Source organism: Gymnoscopelus microlampas (assembly GCF_963454915.1).
Source record: "Gymnoscopelus microlampas genome assembly, chromosome: 24".
NCBI classification, from domain to species: Eukaryota; Metazoa; Chordata; class Actinopteri; order Myctophiformes; family Myctophidae; genus Gymnoscopelus; species Gymnoscopelus microlampas.
In genome coordinates this window covers 3,233,040-3,251,546 of record NC_139961.1, presented here as the reverse complement: position 1 = coordinate 3,251,546, position 18,507 = coordinate 3,233,040, and the positions used below count along the sequence as shown (strand labels likewise).

Here is an 18,507-nt window from a genome sequence, read left to right as displayed (position 1 = left end):
TATATAACTAACTAACATACTACTATATAACTAACATATATAACTAACTAACATACTACTATATAACTAACTAACATACTACTATATAACTACTAATAACTAACATACTACTATACTATATAACTAACATAACTAACATACTACTATATAACTAACTAATATACTTACTACAATATAACATGCTTACTACTATATAACATACTTACTACTATACTAGAATATACTACTACACTCCACCCCCTAGCTCCACCCATTCCTCCCTAGCTCCACCCCTGTCTCTGGCTCTGCCCCTTCCTCCCTAGCTCCACCCCTTTCTCTCTAGCTACGCCCCTTCATCCATCTCTCTGTAATATTCAGCTGCCCGTTTATATTTTTCCTATAACCCCCTCCGCTGTACTGTCTGGAAACCACGGGGGAGTGATCCCCCGGGCTCACCCCGCTCACGCACGGATGAGATGATCTTCGGTACTCGACACTGGCGCAACTTATTTCGACTAGTATCTGGCATGGCAATGCCAGTCCTTGTGACTTGAATTTAGTCCGCTAGGCCATCAGTACCGGCTGAAATTCACTGCTTTCTGTGTTGCTTTTAAGGCTTTCTGGGTGTGTGAGTTCAAACCTCACTCACTCCTTACCCTGAACCTTTCCTTGTAAAGGAAAGAACCTTTCCTTGTAAAGGAAAGATTCCTGGTAAAGAGCGAGCGGGGCTTGAACCCACAGCCTCTGGATTATGCAGGCAGTGTCTTACACACTGAGCTATCAACTGCCTGAAAGGTCTCCATTCGTCTTTGACACACAATACCAAAAAAAAGGATCTTAACAGCATAATATTTTGTCTATGGTTTGTAGTGCTGTTGCTTGAATGTTAATGAACCCCAATGGAAACTATCTATTTGGCCTTCAATCCTTAGCACAGCACAGTGGTCCACTGGATTAAGAGCCTGCCTGAGAAACCAAAGGTTATGAGTTTGATTCTTAACTCTGACAATATGAACACATTTGGAATAAATATATATATTCTTTAAAAGTTTTGTCATGGGGGGCCCTGACACTACTTTTTCTCTTTTCACAATGAGGTCCACTGCCAAAAAATAATAATGTCAATTTGGGGGTGCTTGACAAGAACATGTTTCACAGGTTCAAAGGTAATAAGCTGTAGGTGAATGGTTAGTGTGACTGCCTGGTGCGCCATAGGTTACAGGTTCAAGGCTCAACCACTGTAGTTGGCCACAGACTGTCACTTCCCTACAAAACCATAGCAATGATTAGATCACAAATCCAGAATATAAAGCTTATGGGGGGGATAAAAATGATTATTTAACACCTTTTAAATGAGTATAGCCTGACAACTTACATTTTGTAAAGCTTTGTTTCCTTTCAATTTGTAACATTACATCTTAATGAAAGTGCCATAGCTGAGTGGTTAGTGGGCCTGCAATATGGTGTATGCTTAAGAGTGATTTGAGGCTGCTAGTTGTTATAGTGAAGAGGACACATTTCACATTATGTGACTGTGGCTAGAAAAATGAGTATGAATAAGTTTGATTTTCGTTTTTTTCCCCATATTAACACAGTTCTAATGTTGAGGAAGGTTTTAATTCCAACAGATATCCGTTTTAAAGTCATTAAATGGTTGTATGGTAAAGTAGGCTGCTTTTGTGGGAGTTTGTGCGTGTTTTGGGGGGTGGAAAGTTGCTTCTCCTTCACGCGCTGGACGCACGACTGCCTCATCTCCTCCTTGCGGTGCTTGCAGCTCGGCCTGGAACTCTTGGACCTCGTAGGTCTCCTCTTGCAGGCTGGTGGATGGATGGATGGATGATCATGCAAGCAACACATATAAAACGACCACAGCAGCAAGCCAGGATGTCCCTGAGCAAGACATTTCTAATTACTCCTCTGAGCTGACTTTTTTTTTTAATACAAATCTTTCTTATGACCCGAAATATTTTCAGATATTTAACCGTCTTCACTGCACAAACGCACGCTCGCGTACACACACACACAGATAGCATTACTTTTAATTTGACACTGTGATCTACCCTCTGCATCCATTATTTATGACTGCTAATGGCTGGAGCCGTGTCTATTGATTGGGCTTTTCTTACCTCAAACCTAATCATACCGGTGCCCGTCTGGAGGGTGAGGCCGACTCTGGTAGTCACTTTAACATCTATATGTGAGCTATGTCTGTATTGATGGCGGTTCTTATTGTTACGCTCTCTCCTTTCTCTACTCTGAACCTGTAACTCTTGACCAATTAATTGATAAACACTTATTATATTCAACACTGATCACATTTGAGGTATTTTATACCTAGTTTTTAATGTCATCTCTCTCTCGACTTTTCTTGGAAGGCTGCAGATTTGGACATTTTTGAACTGAGAATAGCATACGTTTTTTCAGAAAACTCTTAGGAATTAGAGGAATCAGTGGTTCTAAAAAAAAAAGGCAGATATACAAGCTACATCTGCTACTTTAAAAAAAATCTTTTTTTTTTCCTACCCAGAACCCAAAGGGTAAAAGTCTCCCATTGGGACCCACGGTAGAAACGGGGGCTGTCACCCATTCTGGGCCTCTGAACCATAGCTTAAATCACCCTGCATGATGAGAAAAGAATGTTTGGAGGAGTGTGTGCTCTATAATAGGTATTTATGCAAGCACTTGGTTAACCATCTTGTGTACGTTGAGTACAAACATGAAAGAAACTTGATGACTGAACATTTTAATATAACTAATATATCCTTTAAAAACTTAAAATGTACCTGCACAGACACATTTAAGTTAAGCCCTCAGAAATTAATTATCCAGATTACATTTAGCAACCCATTAAAACCGGGAAAGCATCCGTGTCATTTTAGATTTTATACGTTGGCTATTCAGAAATAGCAGATATACAAGCTCACAGCGTGTCACTTAGTGCTGCACTGCAAGCTTGTACATCTGCTATTATTCTTTTTATCTTCTATCTTCAAAGTGTGAGAACTACTGATTAACCCATTTAGACCTGGAATGCATCTGTGTCACTTTAGATTTCTTTGGCTATTCAAAAATAGCAGATATTAGATCTCGCAAATACTCTTCCATTTACGTCCGGGAAACCACATTCTATAAACCTTTTCTCATCTGTCCAAACTAATGACAAACTAAGATGGTATTTGTGTTTGCGTGACTAGAGAACCGTACTGTCCCTATTCTGGGTGAACATTCGCCTGAAAACAGCTGACCTTGTGTACAGGTTGTGAGCTTGTAGATCGGCTTTTTTTTCGGCAAAGAGAAAAAGGAGTGGTGTAGAAGGAAAATAAAAAGGAGCGGACGTAGTACAAACCGCGGTCAACGAAGTATATAGCGTCTAAGTGGTTAAGTTGCATTTACAGCTGAATATTATACCTTTTTACACTAACCTATCAACCCTTACTACTCCCCTGTTTTATAAGTGGATTTAGTTGGCGCCAGTGTTAATTTTGACAGCAAATCTTGATGTAGTTTTAGTCATAGTCTTTTGACTAAAGTTCCATTTAGTTTTAGTCACATTTTAGTCGACTAAAAGGCAGGCCTTGATGGCGTCATAATACCTAATTTATATATATTTTGGCTAGGTGGCGAAAATAGCCGATCTACACTATTTCGGAAGCATAAAATGACTGGTCTTAGTTCTATTGGATCTCTTATCCACTAGTCTTCCCTAACACGTTAGTCTAGTCTTAATTATTTTAACAAAATTGACAATACATTTACTAGCAGTCATAGTTTTAGTCATCATAGCTTAGTTTTTATTTAGTTTTTGTCAGTAAAAAAAGGTAGTCGATGGAACATTTTTCGTCATAATTTTAGTCGACAAAATTAACACTGGTTGGCGCTTGACACAAATATAACCACCAACAAGCAGAGGAAAAACAAGATAAATAACATTTTGTCTACTTACAGCCTCAGCGCACCAATGAGGATGCTCTTATCTGAAATGGAACACCCCCCATGTCACCAAACATGTTTGACAAAGGGTACAAATACAAATGTAGGCCACTGCAAATACGTGGTTTCCTTCGTACGCGGTTCATGTCAGCAGACTGACACGGCCCTTAAAGTGAAAAGAGTCTCTGAGTGTGTTGTAGAATGTGTGTGTGTGTGTGTGTCTATGTAGAGAACAGGGGTCCGGTGGAAGCAGCTGTAAAGACGGGTCCTGTGTAGAGGCCTGGTCCATCTGCAGGAACCTGGGAAAAGAGACACACACACACACACTTCCATCAAACTTACGTGCATAAATCGTGGTGATTTAGTATCTAGTCCAGGGGTCTTCAACAGGGGGTCCGGGACCCCAGAGCTACTATAGGGGGGCCGCCAATCTTTTTGAAATAGGATGTTTTTTTTTTACATGAACCACTTGAACCATAGCATCCCTACTCTGAGGGGAACATTAGCCGGAAATAGCTGATCTACAAGCTCACAACGCCTCGTACTGCGAGGCGTTGTGAGCTTGTAGATCAGCTATTTTTGGCCAAGAGGGTGCAAGACGAACTGGGGCGTTGAGCAATGCAGGCGCCTGCAGCGTGGAGCGGACAGCTGGGATATGAAGTGAAAGGCAGTATGTGATGGGAGTGCATGTGGATAGTACATGTGGCTAGATGCATCTGTCTCTGCATGGGTAGACTGTATACAGTATGTGTTTACCCATTCAATCCTGGAACGCATCCGTGTCATTTTAAGATTTCTTTGGCTATTTTTGAAAAAACGTGTTTTTTTTGTGCAAATCTTTGAATATATATACACATTTGTAACTCAAATCTTTGCTTCTGGGGGTCCCTGTAACACAATGTTTTGAGATGTGGGGAGGGGGGGGGGGGGATTTAGAAGAAATTTGTAGAATCCCCAGAAGCAAATATTTGAGTTAAAAATGTCACTTGTTTAAAACATAAATATATACATTCCAAGAGCTGCACACATTTTCACGATTTCAAAAATAGCAGATCTACAAGCTTGTATATCTGCTATCTTTTAATAGCCAAAGAAATCTAAAAATGACAGACAGATGCATTCCCGAATTGAATGGGTTAGGAGGATGCAAGCACTACTCAAGTTTCTTCTAGTAATAGTTACTGGGTGCACAGACTAGCAAAGATCTAGAACTGTCAGAAGGATTACCAGCACAGAAATGTCTTTCAGGCACTTTTTATTTAGTCGGCATGGGCAGCATATACGGTTTTCGGCACAAAGCTTTCTTCAGCATTATCATACAGTCTGTTATGCTGTATGAATGTGAAGAAGGATTTAAGCCAAACGCATATATTGTTCTGTAATGCTGCCCCATGACAACTAAATAAAAAGTGCCCAAAGGACATTTCCAAGAGCGGTGGTAATCCTTAAACTGTATACAGACATGTGCATGGGTGTACCTGTACACTTGCTTGTGTTGTTGGGCATGTGTGCGTGTGTGTGTGTGTGTGTGTGTGTGTGTGTGTGTGTGAATGAAATTGTGATGTGTGAATCCATCTGGCTGTGTACCTTGTGTGTGAGAGAAAGAAAAAAACTGTTGACAAATGGATCTGTACGTACGCTGTGTGTGTGTGTGTGTGTGTGTGTGTGTGTGTGTGTGTGTGTGTGTGTGTGTGTGTGTGTGTGTGTGTGTGTGTGTGTGTGTGTGTGTGTGTGTGTGTGTGTGTGTGTGAGTCTTGCGTGTTACCTTTTTGAGCCATGCCTGGGGCCCACTGTTGGACAGCTCCTCAGAGCTGAGGACCTGAGCTCCAGTGGAGCCGGTGAACAGTCCTGGAATGGTGTTGGACTGGGCCCACGCATCCACCTAGGTAAGGGGGGTCAAAAAACTCATTGAATAATAACCATTGACAGACATTTCTATCAAATAAAATTTTAGCGATTGAATAATCGGTTCAGTGAAAAAAACTGGATATCGTCTAGTGGAGACGAGATCCAGTAGAACTAAGACAAGTAATTTCATGCTTTGGTGGTGTGCGGGTGTCCTGCTTGGAAAATAGCCGATCTAAAAGCTCATTGTAAGCTTGTAGATCGGCTATTCTCAGCACGCAACTCAGTGTAAATCAGGCATTACGACAGCATCTTCCGTACCATTTTTTATCTGGGGCTTTATCCCGTCTGAGCCAGGAGCAACTTTTACTATTTAACTCTTTTGACTATTACGTCTCCGGTGAGCACCTGATTGCCTCGTTCTCTCTGCCTAAGTATTAGACTGGTGTGTAACGATATTCAGCAACTTCAACATGTCTGTTTGGATTCAGATGTTTCAATATTGCAATAAGACAGTCTTTTGTTTCAGTATCGTTTCAAGGTTTTGCGGCATTTGAGCGAGTGTGTGTGTGTGTGTGTGTATGAAAGAGTGATGTACCTGCTCTTGTGCGCGGCTCAGCATGCAAATGGCGCTGACGTCGTAGGGGTTCTCGGCCAACCGCCTTTGGGCTTTGATCCGCTCGGTGACGGCCTGCGAGATGTCTACGGGCTGGGGAGAGACGAGGAGAACGTAACAGATGAGATCCAAGAACGTTTTCTCATGTAGTTCTAACACAGTCAAGAAGGGTCACATCTCATAGTCATGGAAACACAATGTGCTTCACAGTGCTCTGCATGGGAACGGCGTGGCTTGTTTGATTGATGTTTTTATTGACAAAAATACATATAAATTACCATATATTTATATTTATCTGTCAAAAGGATAACACACATTAAAGGCTGAGAGCTTAGTTATCCCATTTAGACCTGGAAAGCCTATACTTTGTTATAACTTTCAATCTGGGAAAGCATCTGTGTCATTTTAGATGTTACTATGTATATTGCAAAATATATAGATTGTTTTGAATAGTAAGTTTTAGACTTTCAGAAAACTTAGGTCAAGATTTAGAAGGCGTTTTTAAAATCTCCATCAGGTCTACATGGGTTATTTGGTGGGAGGGGGGGGGGGGGGGGGCATACAGAGGAATAATGTGATCTTGGAATTCATGTGGACAGCCTATGATGTGAGCCATCTATTACATATCTATGAGGAATTCCAAATTGGGTCCAGGTTTAAGCCCGATCTGAGGCCCTTTGAATTCCATTTTAAATTTAAATTAAAAATACATATATTTCAAAAATAGAAAAATGCCTGGAGAGACCAAGTTGTCTTACTGGCAGTGGGTGTAACGGTGTTAGAAATAGCCTCTTATGAATTTCTACAAAAATGTTATGCATGTTGTATAGATTCAAAGCCACCTTGTGGGGTAAAAGTGCAACTGCATAGACAGGGTTCCTCTTCAAGCACTGTATCTTGCCTCAGCAAAAGTTGGAGGTGAACGCATGTGAGCAAAGTTGCAATCAATGTGTGATTGCAACTTTGTGCCGAAAATAGCAACTTTATTCTCAAGTGGCACTTTCCAGATGCAAGTTAGTAGTTACAGTAGGTGATGGCTGGCTTTGTCCCGGTTGTTTTATAGTAATTGTTTTAGATATTCACCTTTTACTTTTTGTTACACATATCTGAATGTACTGTATGCAGGTGCACTGTTGATGATGACTGTGTGTCATTGATGTTCATACCAGATAGGCTTTGTTTTACATACTGTTGTATGAAAGTCTTGTAATTACAGCTTTGTGATTTATCAAGTTCTGTGCACAATGAAGGCCTTTTGCATCTAATGTTACTTTGTCCCATTTATAATATACCATTATAATTGTACATAATTAACACTATACCTATTTTTATTTATATATCCTAAAAAAAACAATAAAGGGTTTTTGTACAACAGCAATAACATGTTGCACAATGTAGGACATTATCATAATTGATGTGCCATTTATTTTATGAGCAATCTCGCGATTTGCGAGATCAGCTCCGCACACACACAGACTGACCCTCTTATAGACACCTATTCTCCTGCAGAGCCACGCTGTGAAAGGAGAGAGAGGAGAAGAGAGAGCAGAAGGAGAGGAAAGGATAGGAGAGGGCGCACGCACAGCCGCACACACAAACAGTCCTCCTCCAGCATCTCACCTATTGCGGAGGCTCAGGAAAAACACTGTCGGTGGCCGGCACGAACGTCGGTTCCGCGACTGTCGCCGAAGCCGCCTCCCCGGACGATGGCGCGGTCGTTGCCGCTGGAACGGCCGGCGCGGCCTTGCTGCCGGCAGAAGCAGCAGCTGCAGCAGCAGCAGCAACAACAGCAGAGGCTTTGGTCTTGTCTGCTGTCTGCTTCTCAACTGGAACCCAGCACTCGGCGTATCGCCCTCCTGTTGGATCGACAAAGACCACATTATCTTATGAGTTTTACCTTTGTTTTACCTAATAATAATAGCTAGCCAGCCTTCTTCACTGACTTCTAAATGTCAGCCATTTCAGGAATTTGGAGGATTTTTGGTTTGTCTTTTACAGTTTTTCTGGAGTCATTTAGCAACTGTCAGACAAACAAAACGTAAGCCTGTCGCCTGTGCTTAACTAGTTTGCACTATAGCCTACTGATGCACATATATTATGTTTTAGGTCTTCCTTTAGGACTTAGAAGCTACATGATACTGACATGCACTTTATTGAATGCACTACATGTGATTTAGGACCACTTTAAATGACATGATACTGATTTTTAACATGCTATTTTTCTTTTACCTGTAACTGTGTTGTGACAATAAAGTAGATTCATTGAGAACCGACAGAAACCAAACAGCATCTTGCTTGATTGTTTTGTGTACGATACGTGTGCAGGGATCAGATAAAAAGGTAGGAAGTAGGAACCAGCACAGATCTTGTTGTGTGTTCTGCTGCTGGAGGGCCTAGCATCATGCGTACTGTAGGTAGTTCTGCTCCAAATAAAGAATGAATTTACAACAGTACCTTCTTACGATGCTGAGACCCTGAAGACACGGGGAACTCCTTAGCCATGCCTGCATCACTGCGGACGGCCGGACGAACGGACATATTCTGAAAGAGAAGTGTGCTCGTCGTAAATTGATGTGTTACGTTAAAACGAGTGTACAGTATGTGCATATCTACATGATAGGGATGAGAGGTTTAAACGGTTGACAGTGTTTGTTTAGGAATAATTAACACAATAATTTAACTAACTCATATACATAATATAATGTATTGTAAATAAATGTAACTATAACAAGCAGCACTTTAAGTGGGAAACAATCACTTTGAATTCCACAATTTACATGAACTCACTTCAGATAAGTTTCACTTTTATTTTTCGTGGCTTGTCTTTAAAAAAAAGGAAATTGTGCTACATACTGTATAAGATACAGTTGCTGTTCTGTGTGCAAGGCTCATGATATGCGCTGTGCCATAAATAAATATCCAAACACCCGTCCCAAGTGTGTGTGAGAGGTTGTATAATCTTACACCGATGCTGAAGCTGATGGCTTTAGTCTCCTTCAGGGCAGAACCTCCAAACGGCTTCCCTTCATCCTCCTCGTCTGAAACGTGAGGCTTTGCCACCGGCAGCTCGCCTTTACTGACCACAATCATCTTACATTTCTACACGTCCAGGTGCATGCAAAGGAACACACAGACACACTTTGGTTATCATCTTACTGAATCACTCAAGTTCACATATTTGCATATTTTCCTTAAAGGTTGTGGTCAAACACAAGTATGCACGTTTTCATTAAAAAAACATTTCAGAATGATTTACATTTCTAGGATTCTCCATTGTGTTTTTAATTAATAATATGCATCCACTCTCAATGTATATGAGGTCTCTCACACAGGAGTCCTGACATACTAGTCTCTGCCACACCTGATCTTCTCCTCTCTTGTGGTTCTGTGACCTGGGTTCTATGATTGTCATGGATGTTTTGCTGCTGTATTCATATGTCCACTTTTTTATTATTCTTTTCAATACTTAACTGAATATATTGTTGTAACTCTAAATATTAATTGTTACAAATGTTATGTATGTATGCATCTTTGTTTTGCACCCTGCAAGCTTGTTAATGGGAATCAATCACCCAATTTGGGCGTGAGTCAATTTGAGGACACTCCCTAAGGACTCCCCTTTTGTCCCACAGTCTACATAAGCAAGCTGCTTACATGCCTCTCATACCCTGATGAAGACATATGTCGAAACGTTGGTAACTTATAAATAAAAAAGTTTATTGCATCATGGCTGCGAGTCTGTGCGACTTCTCCTTTCCCTTTTTTAGTTTACTATTCCAGTGGTCAGCACCTCTTCACTGCTGGTGTGCGTTTTTGCTCTTTTGTTAGAATGATTTACATTACCATAATTGCTAAAGAGCAACTATTGTGAGTCATTATGCAGAGTGTGACTTATGGACCTTCCTGTAAAGCAGTGGGTACCAAACTGGGGGTCCCCAATTCATTTTGGGGGATCCCCAGATGATAAGCTTAATGTGCAACATTATTTTCTCACTCAATGCAGGGTGTCTGCACATTTCTAAAGTTGTCTAAAGTACTTGTCAGGGTGGGGGTTATTTTGGGGGGTCACGGGCACGGCACTGAAACGTGGGAACCCATGCTGTAAAGTGTGGCTACAAAATGTCATTGTACTGTGACACGGCACAATGAGGAGCTATACCGTTAACACCTATGAAGAACCTGTGACGAATGCCATCGTTTCATCTTCATGCAGAGAAACTCAGTGAGCCTTAATTAAACACTTTCAACCTGTGCGTCCCTATTTTGGGCATGTCACAGGAAAATGTGTTTTTTTAAACAGTGAAAATCTATTAGCTCACAAGATGCGCAAGCACATGCTTTTGAACAATGCAAAGTTATTTTTCTATCATTATTCTGAATACTGGTGAAAATATTGCTTATCTCCTCTCTGTTGACTGTTGACATACAAATCTGCTCTTTTTTCAAGCTAAAAAACAAATTGAGAAGAATTTGCTGCCTAAATCAGTATTCACTTATTCACGTATTCATAGAAGCTTTCAAACAACATGTTTTCCTAGTACAGTTACAACACCCTAAAATCCCAAGTGTTCTTTGAACTCGGAAAGTGTACAAAAGGTCAATCACCAGACACGACTTTTGTCATAGTAGTTTGAATAAAATTCCATTTAGTTTTAGTCATCTGAAACGTTTTAGTTTTAGTCTAGTTTTAGTTGAATATCATAAGATTTTAGTTAAAAATCTACAGCTGATTTAGTCGACTAAAATGTAATGTGGCGGTGCCTTGATGAGGTCGTAATGGAAACGTGATTTTACACTGGTTGAATGCTGAAAATAGCCGATCTACAACTACTACTTGTAGATCTGCTATTTTCAGAGCGCAACACCAGAACGCAACCAAACATAAAATGACTCGTCTTAGTTCTACTGGATCTCGTCCCTCACTAACATTTACGTCTAGATTTTATTTGTTGACGAAATTGTCAGCATATTTAGTCATTGTTTTAGTCATCATAGCTTCGTTTTTATTTAGTTTTCGTCAGTGAAAAAGGGTAGCCAACGAACATTTTTCGTCATAGTTTTAAGTCGACGAAATCAACACTGCTGGTGATTCATGAATCATGACAAGTGAACTTACTTCGGTGAACTCCTTGATGCTAATGCTATTGGCCTGCTTGGCTACCTTCCTCTTCACCTCCTCCAGGGCGGCTAGGCTTGTTGGTGATGGAGGGCAGAGGGGGCAGTGAGGCGAGAGCACCCATACCGGACAGGGCTGCCGTCATTGTAGCTAACGGAAGACAGAGAGAGAGAGAGAGACACGCACACACACACGCAGAATGTGAGGACACAGACAGAGACAATTGGGAGAGAAAGTCATGGTACACATGGGCTGGGCTGATTGTCACGATTACAAATTGAAGTTGATTGTCGCACAAATAATTGAGATTAACGATTTAATTGTGTTTTTGGCATTGAACATGGGATATGAATATGAATTTTACTTCTGTTAGTTTTTTAGGCTCATAATCACAAATTACACAGGCCAGATATGACAAATAACATAAATATACAAAGACATTATTGAGATATTTAAATATTTAATACATGTAAAAATAGCAGAAATAGAGCTTGTAGATCTGCCATTTCAGCTTTTTATATTTAAAAATGTGTGAAAATCTGCCGTGGCTACTGTGTTGGCGAGATGTGGTGTGTCGGCATTGTGTTTAGTCGCCTACAGAGCTGTGGGTATAGCGTCAGCGGGGGGGCAGAAGTCACTCCTCGATTATATATTATTATATAATATAAGTAGATTGTAAGACTAGACCAGTGCCACGTTTAAAAAAAAAATAATCACAGTGACACACTCCTGTCAGAGCAGTATTTTGTGGATCATGATTTATCACCATGGCTGTAGATCTGTAGAACATATGCATCATTTGAATATCTTTCCTGGCTGCTGTTACAAGCTATCAAATAGCAGACAACCTTTAAACCCGACATGACACCCATATGATTGACAACTTGACCAACACCAGCTAGGGAACCATAAAACGAGACGTAGGCCTACCAGCGGTCATACTGGCCAGGGCAGCATTCATGGCCATGGCGGGTAAGGGCATCGGCATGGGCAGCTGTGGCGGCATCCTGGGTCTCAGGTTATAAGGAATTGGCATGCCCGCCTTGGCACACATACAGTAGCAGCCGCGTTGGCTTTGGCGATCTCCAGTAACTGCTCCTTGTCTGAGGGGGAAGAAATCACACGGGAAAACAGGGACAGAACAGTCGTCGTTTAGAGAACTTGTACGCGACAGCATACTAAAAGCTATGATTTCTTTTACCATTCAAAATCCTAAAACACTTCCTGTATGTCCATTTTAAACTGAATTAAATCATTTTGTATCACTGAGAAATGAAAATAGAATAGGTTTGTAAAATGAATGGATATATGGACAAGAGCAAAAATACATATATGTATATATGCATTTAAAAGGTGAAGGATTCATATGATTGAACTGTTATGTGTTGACTTTAAACAGTCGCCAACATGCATTATATTTTATGATGATAAAACTGTCTGTGTACACGATGACCACAATAAAAAAATAATAATAATAATTGGAATACTATAGTAGAAAATAAATAATCAAAAGAAACATGTTACAAAAAAAAGTAATCTACTATCTCACCCAGTTCTGTGATGCGTGAGGGGCTCTTGCTGTTGCTGCGTTTTTTGCGCGGGGGGGACCTGTTCTTGCGGAGGATGAGCACAGGGGAGTGGCTGGGCTCTCTCTTCCAGCGGTCCCTCTGGCTGAGGCTGTACGCACCCCGCCGCCGACCCCGGGACCCCGAGCGGGACGGAGACCTTTAAAGAGGGGACAGGATTCTGTTAGCGCCACTAATCAAATAAATCATTGGTTCTCAAACTTTTTCGTGTCAAGGACCCCCAAAATCATATGTATTTGGCCGCCGACCCCCATCAAAATATGTTGTTCCAGGGACCCCCAGAAGCAAAGATTTTAGTTAAAAATGTTCGCTTTAAAAAATATATATATTCAAAGATTTGCACACAGATCTACAAGCTCTACAAGCTCATAGTGCGGCACTCGGTGCCGCGCTATGAGCTTGTATATCTGCTATTTTTGAATAGCCAAAGTGTAAAATAATGCTTTTTTAGCTCAAATCAAAAAATGACACAGTTCCAGGTCTTAATGGGTTAATTAATTTACCTGGGGACCCCCTGGTACCTCTCCAAGGACCCCTGGGGGTCCCCGGACCCCACTTTGCGAACCAATGAAATATATGACCGCTTACTGTTCCACACGCCTGTAACGATGTTTACGTCCAAATATAGCTCACATGTCAGTGGGTTGTTTTTGATATGGTCACTGTGCAGCAGAATCCTGGTATCTCCATCTGTATTTCATCTTGTTATGTTACTTATTTCATAAATGGATGTCCTATTTTATTACCTCCATCCATGTGACAGTGTCGCACACAAGAAGCAAAATAGCTGTGATGGAAAATCTTTGAAAAATGTCCGCCTACGTCCTATGACATGATGGTTTTATACATATTTAACCAATGAAAAGTATTGACATGGACGCATTTGAATTAGTGCTACTAACACTATATTCTTATTTAACACTATATATTCTTTAAACATTGTCTCACGTGGTTGTGAGATCCTCCTCCAGCAGGACGAAAAATAAACTAGGATTCAAAGTCAGTTAAAAACAGGCAATCTAATGGACTGCAGCTCCCTCTGGTGGACAAATTTGAACCCGGCGACAGAGCCTCACAACAATAGTTTCGCTAGATCTGTCACCTTCTAGTCTCTCTAAATGAACTAAATAATTGCCAAAACTCTTAAGATTTGAATAATAATATTTCATTAATATTAAAAAAGTAAAAACAAAATAAAAATGTCATCTTATTTTTTCTTTAAACCTTGAAAAATTAGCTTTCATTGTGATGCCGATGAATAGTAACTTCAAGTGTTAGTTTCACTGATCGAAGCTGGATGGATTGATTGATCATTAAAATAAACATGCTCTGAGAATGCAAGCGGCCCAGCCATTTGACCAGCCGTGCATCTGGATCAGATGTGGGCCCTGTTGGGAACAGCTGTTTTGGACGACTGTAAGGATCTCCCTACCTGGACCTGCTTTTGGTCCGAGACCGCTTCCTCCGCGACGGGCTTCTGCTTCGGGACCGGGACTTCTTCTTCCGGCTCCGAGACTGAGACCGGGACTTGGACTTGGACTTTTTCTTCGACGAGGACTTCCCGTCTTTCTTCTTCTGTGACTCCGGAGACTTGGACGCTCTTGTGCGTTTCTTGGCTGGCGGTGACTTGGCCTTCCCAGCGGTGGCGGTGGGGTCTTCTGGGGCGCGGGGGGGACGAGAGGAGCCGGTCGCCGCGCTCCTGTCTTTCTCTCGAGAGCCGGAACGGGTCGGCGACGACTGGGAGGTGGCAGAACTCGTCCCTCGCTTTGATCCTGCTCGGTTTGTAGGAAAACAAACAAAAACGGCAAAGGTTCGGATCTTCACTGCAGAATTTTTTACACAATAAATTATTAGATTTTCTTGACTGACATCTAAAAAAAGAAGTACAGCGTTCTATTAAAGATTTAAATTATAATGAAAGACAATTCAAAGCAAACACAGAATCCAAAACCTATGCTTGGACTGCCCATACTGAGAGTTGATTTTATCAACAGACTATAACCTTCAGAGTGATGCTATTCCAAGTCAAAACGTCCCCCATGTTAACAAAGCCAGTGTTTAACCACTTGAACCCCAGCGTCCCTATAAGCTCACAAGGTGTAATCGGCGAAGAGCTTTGTGTCGAGGGAAATACTAGTAGTCCTAGTATAGAGCCTTGGGGGACTCCAGTCAACTAAGTATACAGGTATACATGGATTACATGGACATTTTTATCTCACGACTGAGGCCAACAGCGTGGAGGGAGCCACCCACACACACACTAGGGCTGCGTTTCATAAATAAGCAAAATATGTAGAATAATTATGTTTTGGTGGCCATACAGCCAGCCAGTTGAAGAAAATGGAGATTGAGGTTTTAACCTTTAATTTTATGAAATAAACCAGATCATTAGGGTTTTCTGGAAGATTGAACATGTATTCTATCGCTAGTTTGACCACTTCAAATAGTCTTTAATCTTAAAATAACTAATAACCGAAAATCTACAAGCTTACAGTGCGTGGCAGACGCGTTGTAAGCTTGTAAAAGGCCTATTTTCGGTGAGTGACATATGATAGTCGTGGCGACTGAGAACTTTAATCCATGTACATAGGTTTTAAGTGTTTTAAACAGCGCATTCTTCAGCTAACGTCATAACGTCATTACCCGCTCTCTCTTTTGTGTCCTCTGCTTTTTGTTCTTCTCTCCCTGTTTTTGACCCGTTGCTCCGCTGGTCTGCGCTGGCTCTGTGCTGGCCTCTGTCAGCTCCTTTGTGACCGCAGACAGGGGACCTTTGGAGGAGACTTCAGATGACTGAGCGGACCCGTCTGACGCTCCCTTCTTCTCTGAGGAGCTGGAGAGAGCAGGACACAAAGGAGTAAATACACAGTAAAGTAATTTTTGTTTTGTTTTCACATCACACAGACAAGAGGTACGGCAAGGACAGCGGAATGAATGCAAAAAAACAACATCAACAACTTTCCAACAATCTTGAATAAGGTAATCATACATGATAAGGTCCCCCTGCATAAATAAAGGATAAATATAAAATCACCTGGTCTTCAAATTAAACTACTTTGAACAGGGATCACTGTCTGTCTGTCTGTCCATCCATGTTGTCTTACAAATCAAATGGTAAAACTCAGAGTATTTGTTTTTTTATGAAACACAACTTAAGGTTTTGTTGTGCATTCATTGTAAATAACTTCTGGGAGAAGTTACCTTGCGGTGCTGTTGATGTCTAGGAGAGGGAGTGGTTTCCATCCTCCTGCCGTCTTCAGTGCCTCAGCAGCAGTGGAGTCAGAGTGAGGAGGTGGAGATATTCGCTCCTCTTTGACCACGGAGGGAGGAGGCGACGCGCTCCTCTTTGACTCTGACCACGTCAGCCTGTAAAAACGACAGAACATGTAAATATATTATTTTCAAAGGCAAAGTACCGCTAGACCAGGGGTCTTTAACGTTTTCCAGGACAAGGACCCCTTAGCTGAGAGATATGAAGCAGGGACCCCCACTACATATACAATTGGGTTGCAGGTTAAACTTTTTCATAGATAGCTTCATAGACTTGTTTGACAGCACTGTCATCAGTGTGGTGTAAATTAATGGTTTTGTTTATTTCAGACATTTAACCACTTAAACCTTAGGCTCTGTACTTGGTCTGCTCCTTTTCCCTCTACAACAAACCACTTTGCCAAAAATAGAAGATCTACAAGCTCACAACGCCTTGCAGAGGTATAGATAAGCTATTTTTGGCTAAAGTTCTCCTCAGAATAGGGATGCTAGGGTTCAAGTGGTTAATGTTAAAAAAATAAACAATCCTTTCACACAAATAATTGGCGGCCCCCCTGTAGTAAATCTGAGGACCCCCTCGGACAGCCTGATGAAGACCCTTGTGGCTAGACCACTAGACTCTCTCAGCAACATACCCAATGTTCACCCAATGCATACGGAGAATGCAAATCATAAAAATCTTCTACAAGTCTCCTCCCGTGCTGCCTAATTTGTCCAGCAGGTGTCGCCTGGTCTTTCCCTGTGCCTGTCATCGCCTCTACTAATTATAAGTCGGAAATTGTGCCATCTTATAATGGCCATTAGTGAGACTTATCAATTTAGTCAAGTATATATATTTTAAAAAATCTATCTGAAATGTTCATGACAATTTGTTGATGTGTGTTGTGAATACATATTGAAAAAGTAATTCATAGAATAATCACAAATAAAAGAATCAACAGCTGCAGCCCAAGAGTAAACACTGTACCCGTTATACCTGTGTCTCCATCTCTGTCTGAGAGTCTGCACTTTGCTCCCTGTCTCACCAATTTCTGTCTCACTAAACATTTGTGTTTTCTGCTTCTTCTTTTTTTTTTCTTTTACCGCTGTACTGAAATTGTTGCAGAAGATGTAATAATATCAGCATAACGGAGGAAACCACAGGACCAAGGAGGAACAACGAGGACCTAAGCTCTCATCATCATTTGTTTAGAAGACAAAATGCAAGGAGAGCTTGAGTGAAAGAAAAGTAACAAGAAGGTATATTGTAGCGAAATAGGGAACTGGGCTATTAATCTTCCTGAAGTTAGAGGAAACGAAAGCTTGAGTACGTAGAACTACTGTATATCTAGAGTGAGTTCCTGGTAGCTCCGATTCTTGCTGGTTATTGTTTTTTTCTTGTGCAATCGAAAAGGACCCTGAGTTACACACCGAAAAGTGCATTGTTACACCCTTATGACGACACAAGTACGTGAACAAATGAATATATCTTTAAAGCTATTTTGCGATAAGAAGCACAGGGGTTGAGATTAGGTTAAAAAATAAACTTTTCAAGATCACTGGCCTGACCCAGCTTGTAGATTGGCTATTTTCTCTATTCATCATACGGTAAGGCAGGGGTCTTCAATGTTTTTCAGGACCCCTTAGCTGAGATAGTGATGAAGCAGGGACCCCCACTATACACTGTATTACATTTTTCATAGATGGCTTCGACAGCACTATCGTCAGTGTAAATTCATGTTTTTTTACACATGACCTTTTCTAATAAGCTGCTGAATTCATGTTGATTTGTATTTTCAGACATTTAACCTCTTAAACCTGCAATACTTAGTAAACTTGGCCTTTGGCGCGTTGTGCTATCTACACCAAACCTCTTTGCCGAAAATAGCGGTCCCGGACCCCCTGTTGAAGACCCCTGCAGGAGAGTATATAGGGCTTAAGTGGCTAAGTGGCCTGAGCAGGAACAGTGGAATGTACGGTCAGTTGGCCGGGAGTATTTAAATAATGCGTCCGGGCCAGCAGACATCTCTCTCTCTCTCTCTCTCTCTCTCTCTCTCTCTCTCTCTCACATACAGACACTCAGTGACGTCCGTGACTTGCAGAATGTTGACTGGTGAAAAGGTTGACGGGCGTTGCAGTAGCCACGGGGGACAGACAGGACTTAGCAAAGGATTAATTATGAGGATATG

At 41.3% G+C, this 18,507-nt stretch overlaps 3 protein-coding genes across 3 annotated transcripts in view; 1 reads left to right on the top strand and 2 right to left on the bottom strand.

Annotated features, from left to right (window-relative positions):
- LOC311041053 (uncharacterized protein) overlaps positions 1-18,507 on the top strand; it is a gene marked incomplete at its 3' end in the record, with an annotated part of 464,158 nt that overhangs the window by 121,375 nt on the left and 324,276 nt on the right. The window lies entirely within an intron of this gene.
- Positions 2,497-12,492, bottom strand: LOC311040969 (uncharacterized protein; the record flags this gene model as incomplete). The annotated part of the gene is made up of 8 exons (XM_084051408.1): positions 2,497-4,208; positions 5,675-5,791; positions 6,353-6,463; positions 7,991-8,226; positions 8,825-8,911; positions 9,335-9,469; positions 11,487-11,621; positions 12,394-12,492. 6 exons carry the CDS (start codon positions 12,490-12,492, stop codon positions 6,457-6,459), a joined length of 699 nt encoding a protein of 232 aa, XP_083907534.1. The 3' UTR covers positions 2,497-4,208; positions 5,675-5,791; positions 6,353-6,456.
- On the bottom strand, positions 11,497-16,994 carry LOC311040968 (uncharacterized protein; the record flags this gene model as incomplete). The annotated part of the gene is made up of 7 exons (XM_084051407.1): positions 11,497-11,636; positions 12,417-12,589; positions 13,036-13,211; positions 14,505-14,844; positions 15,716-15,852; positions 16,271-16,435; positions 16,975-16,994. The coding sequence occupies 6 exons, from the start codon at positions 16,992-16,994 to the stop codon at positions 12,501-12,503; spliced, it is 927 nt and encodes a 308-aa protein (XP_083907533.1). The 3' UTR covers positions 11,497-11,636; positions 12,417-12,500.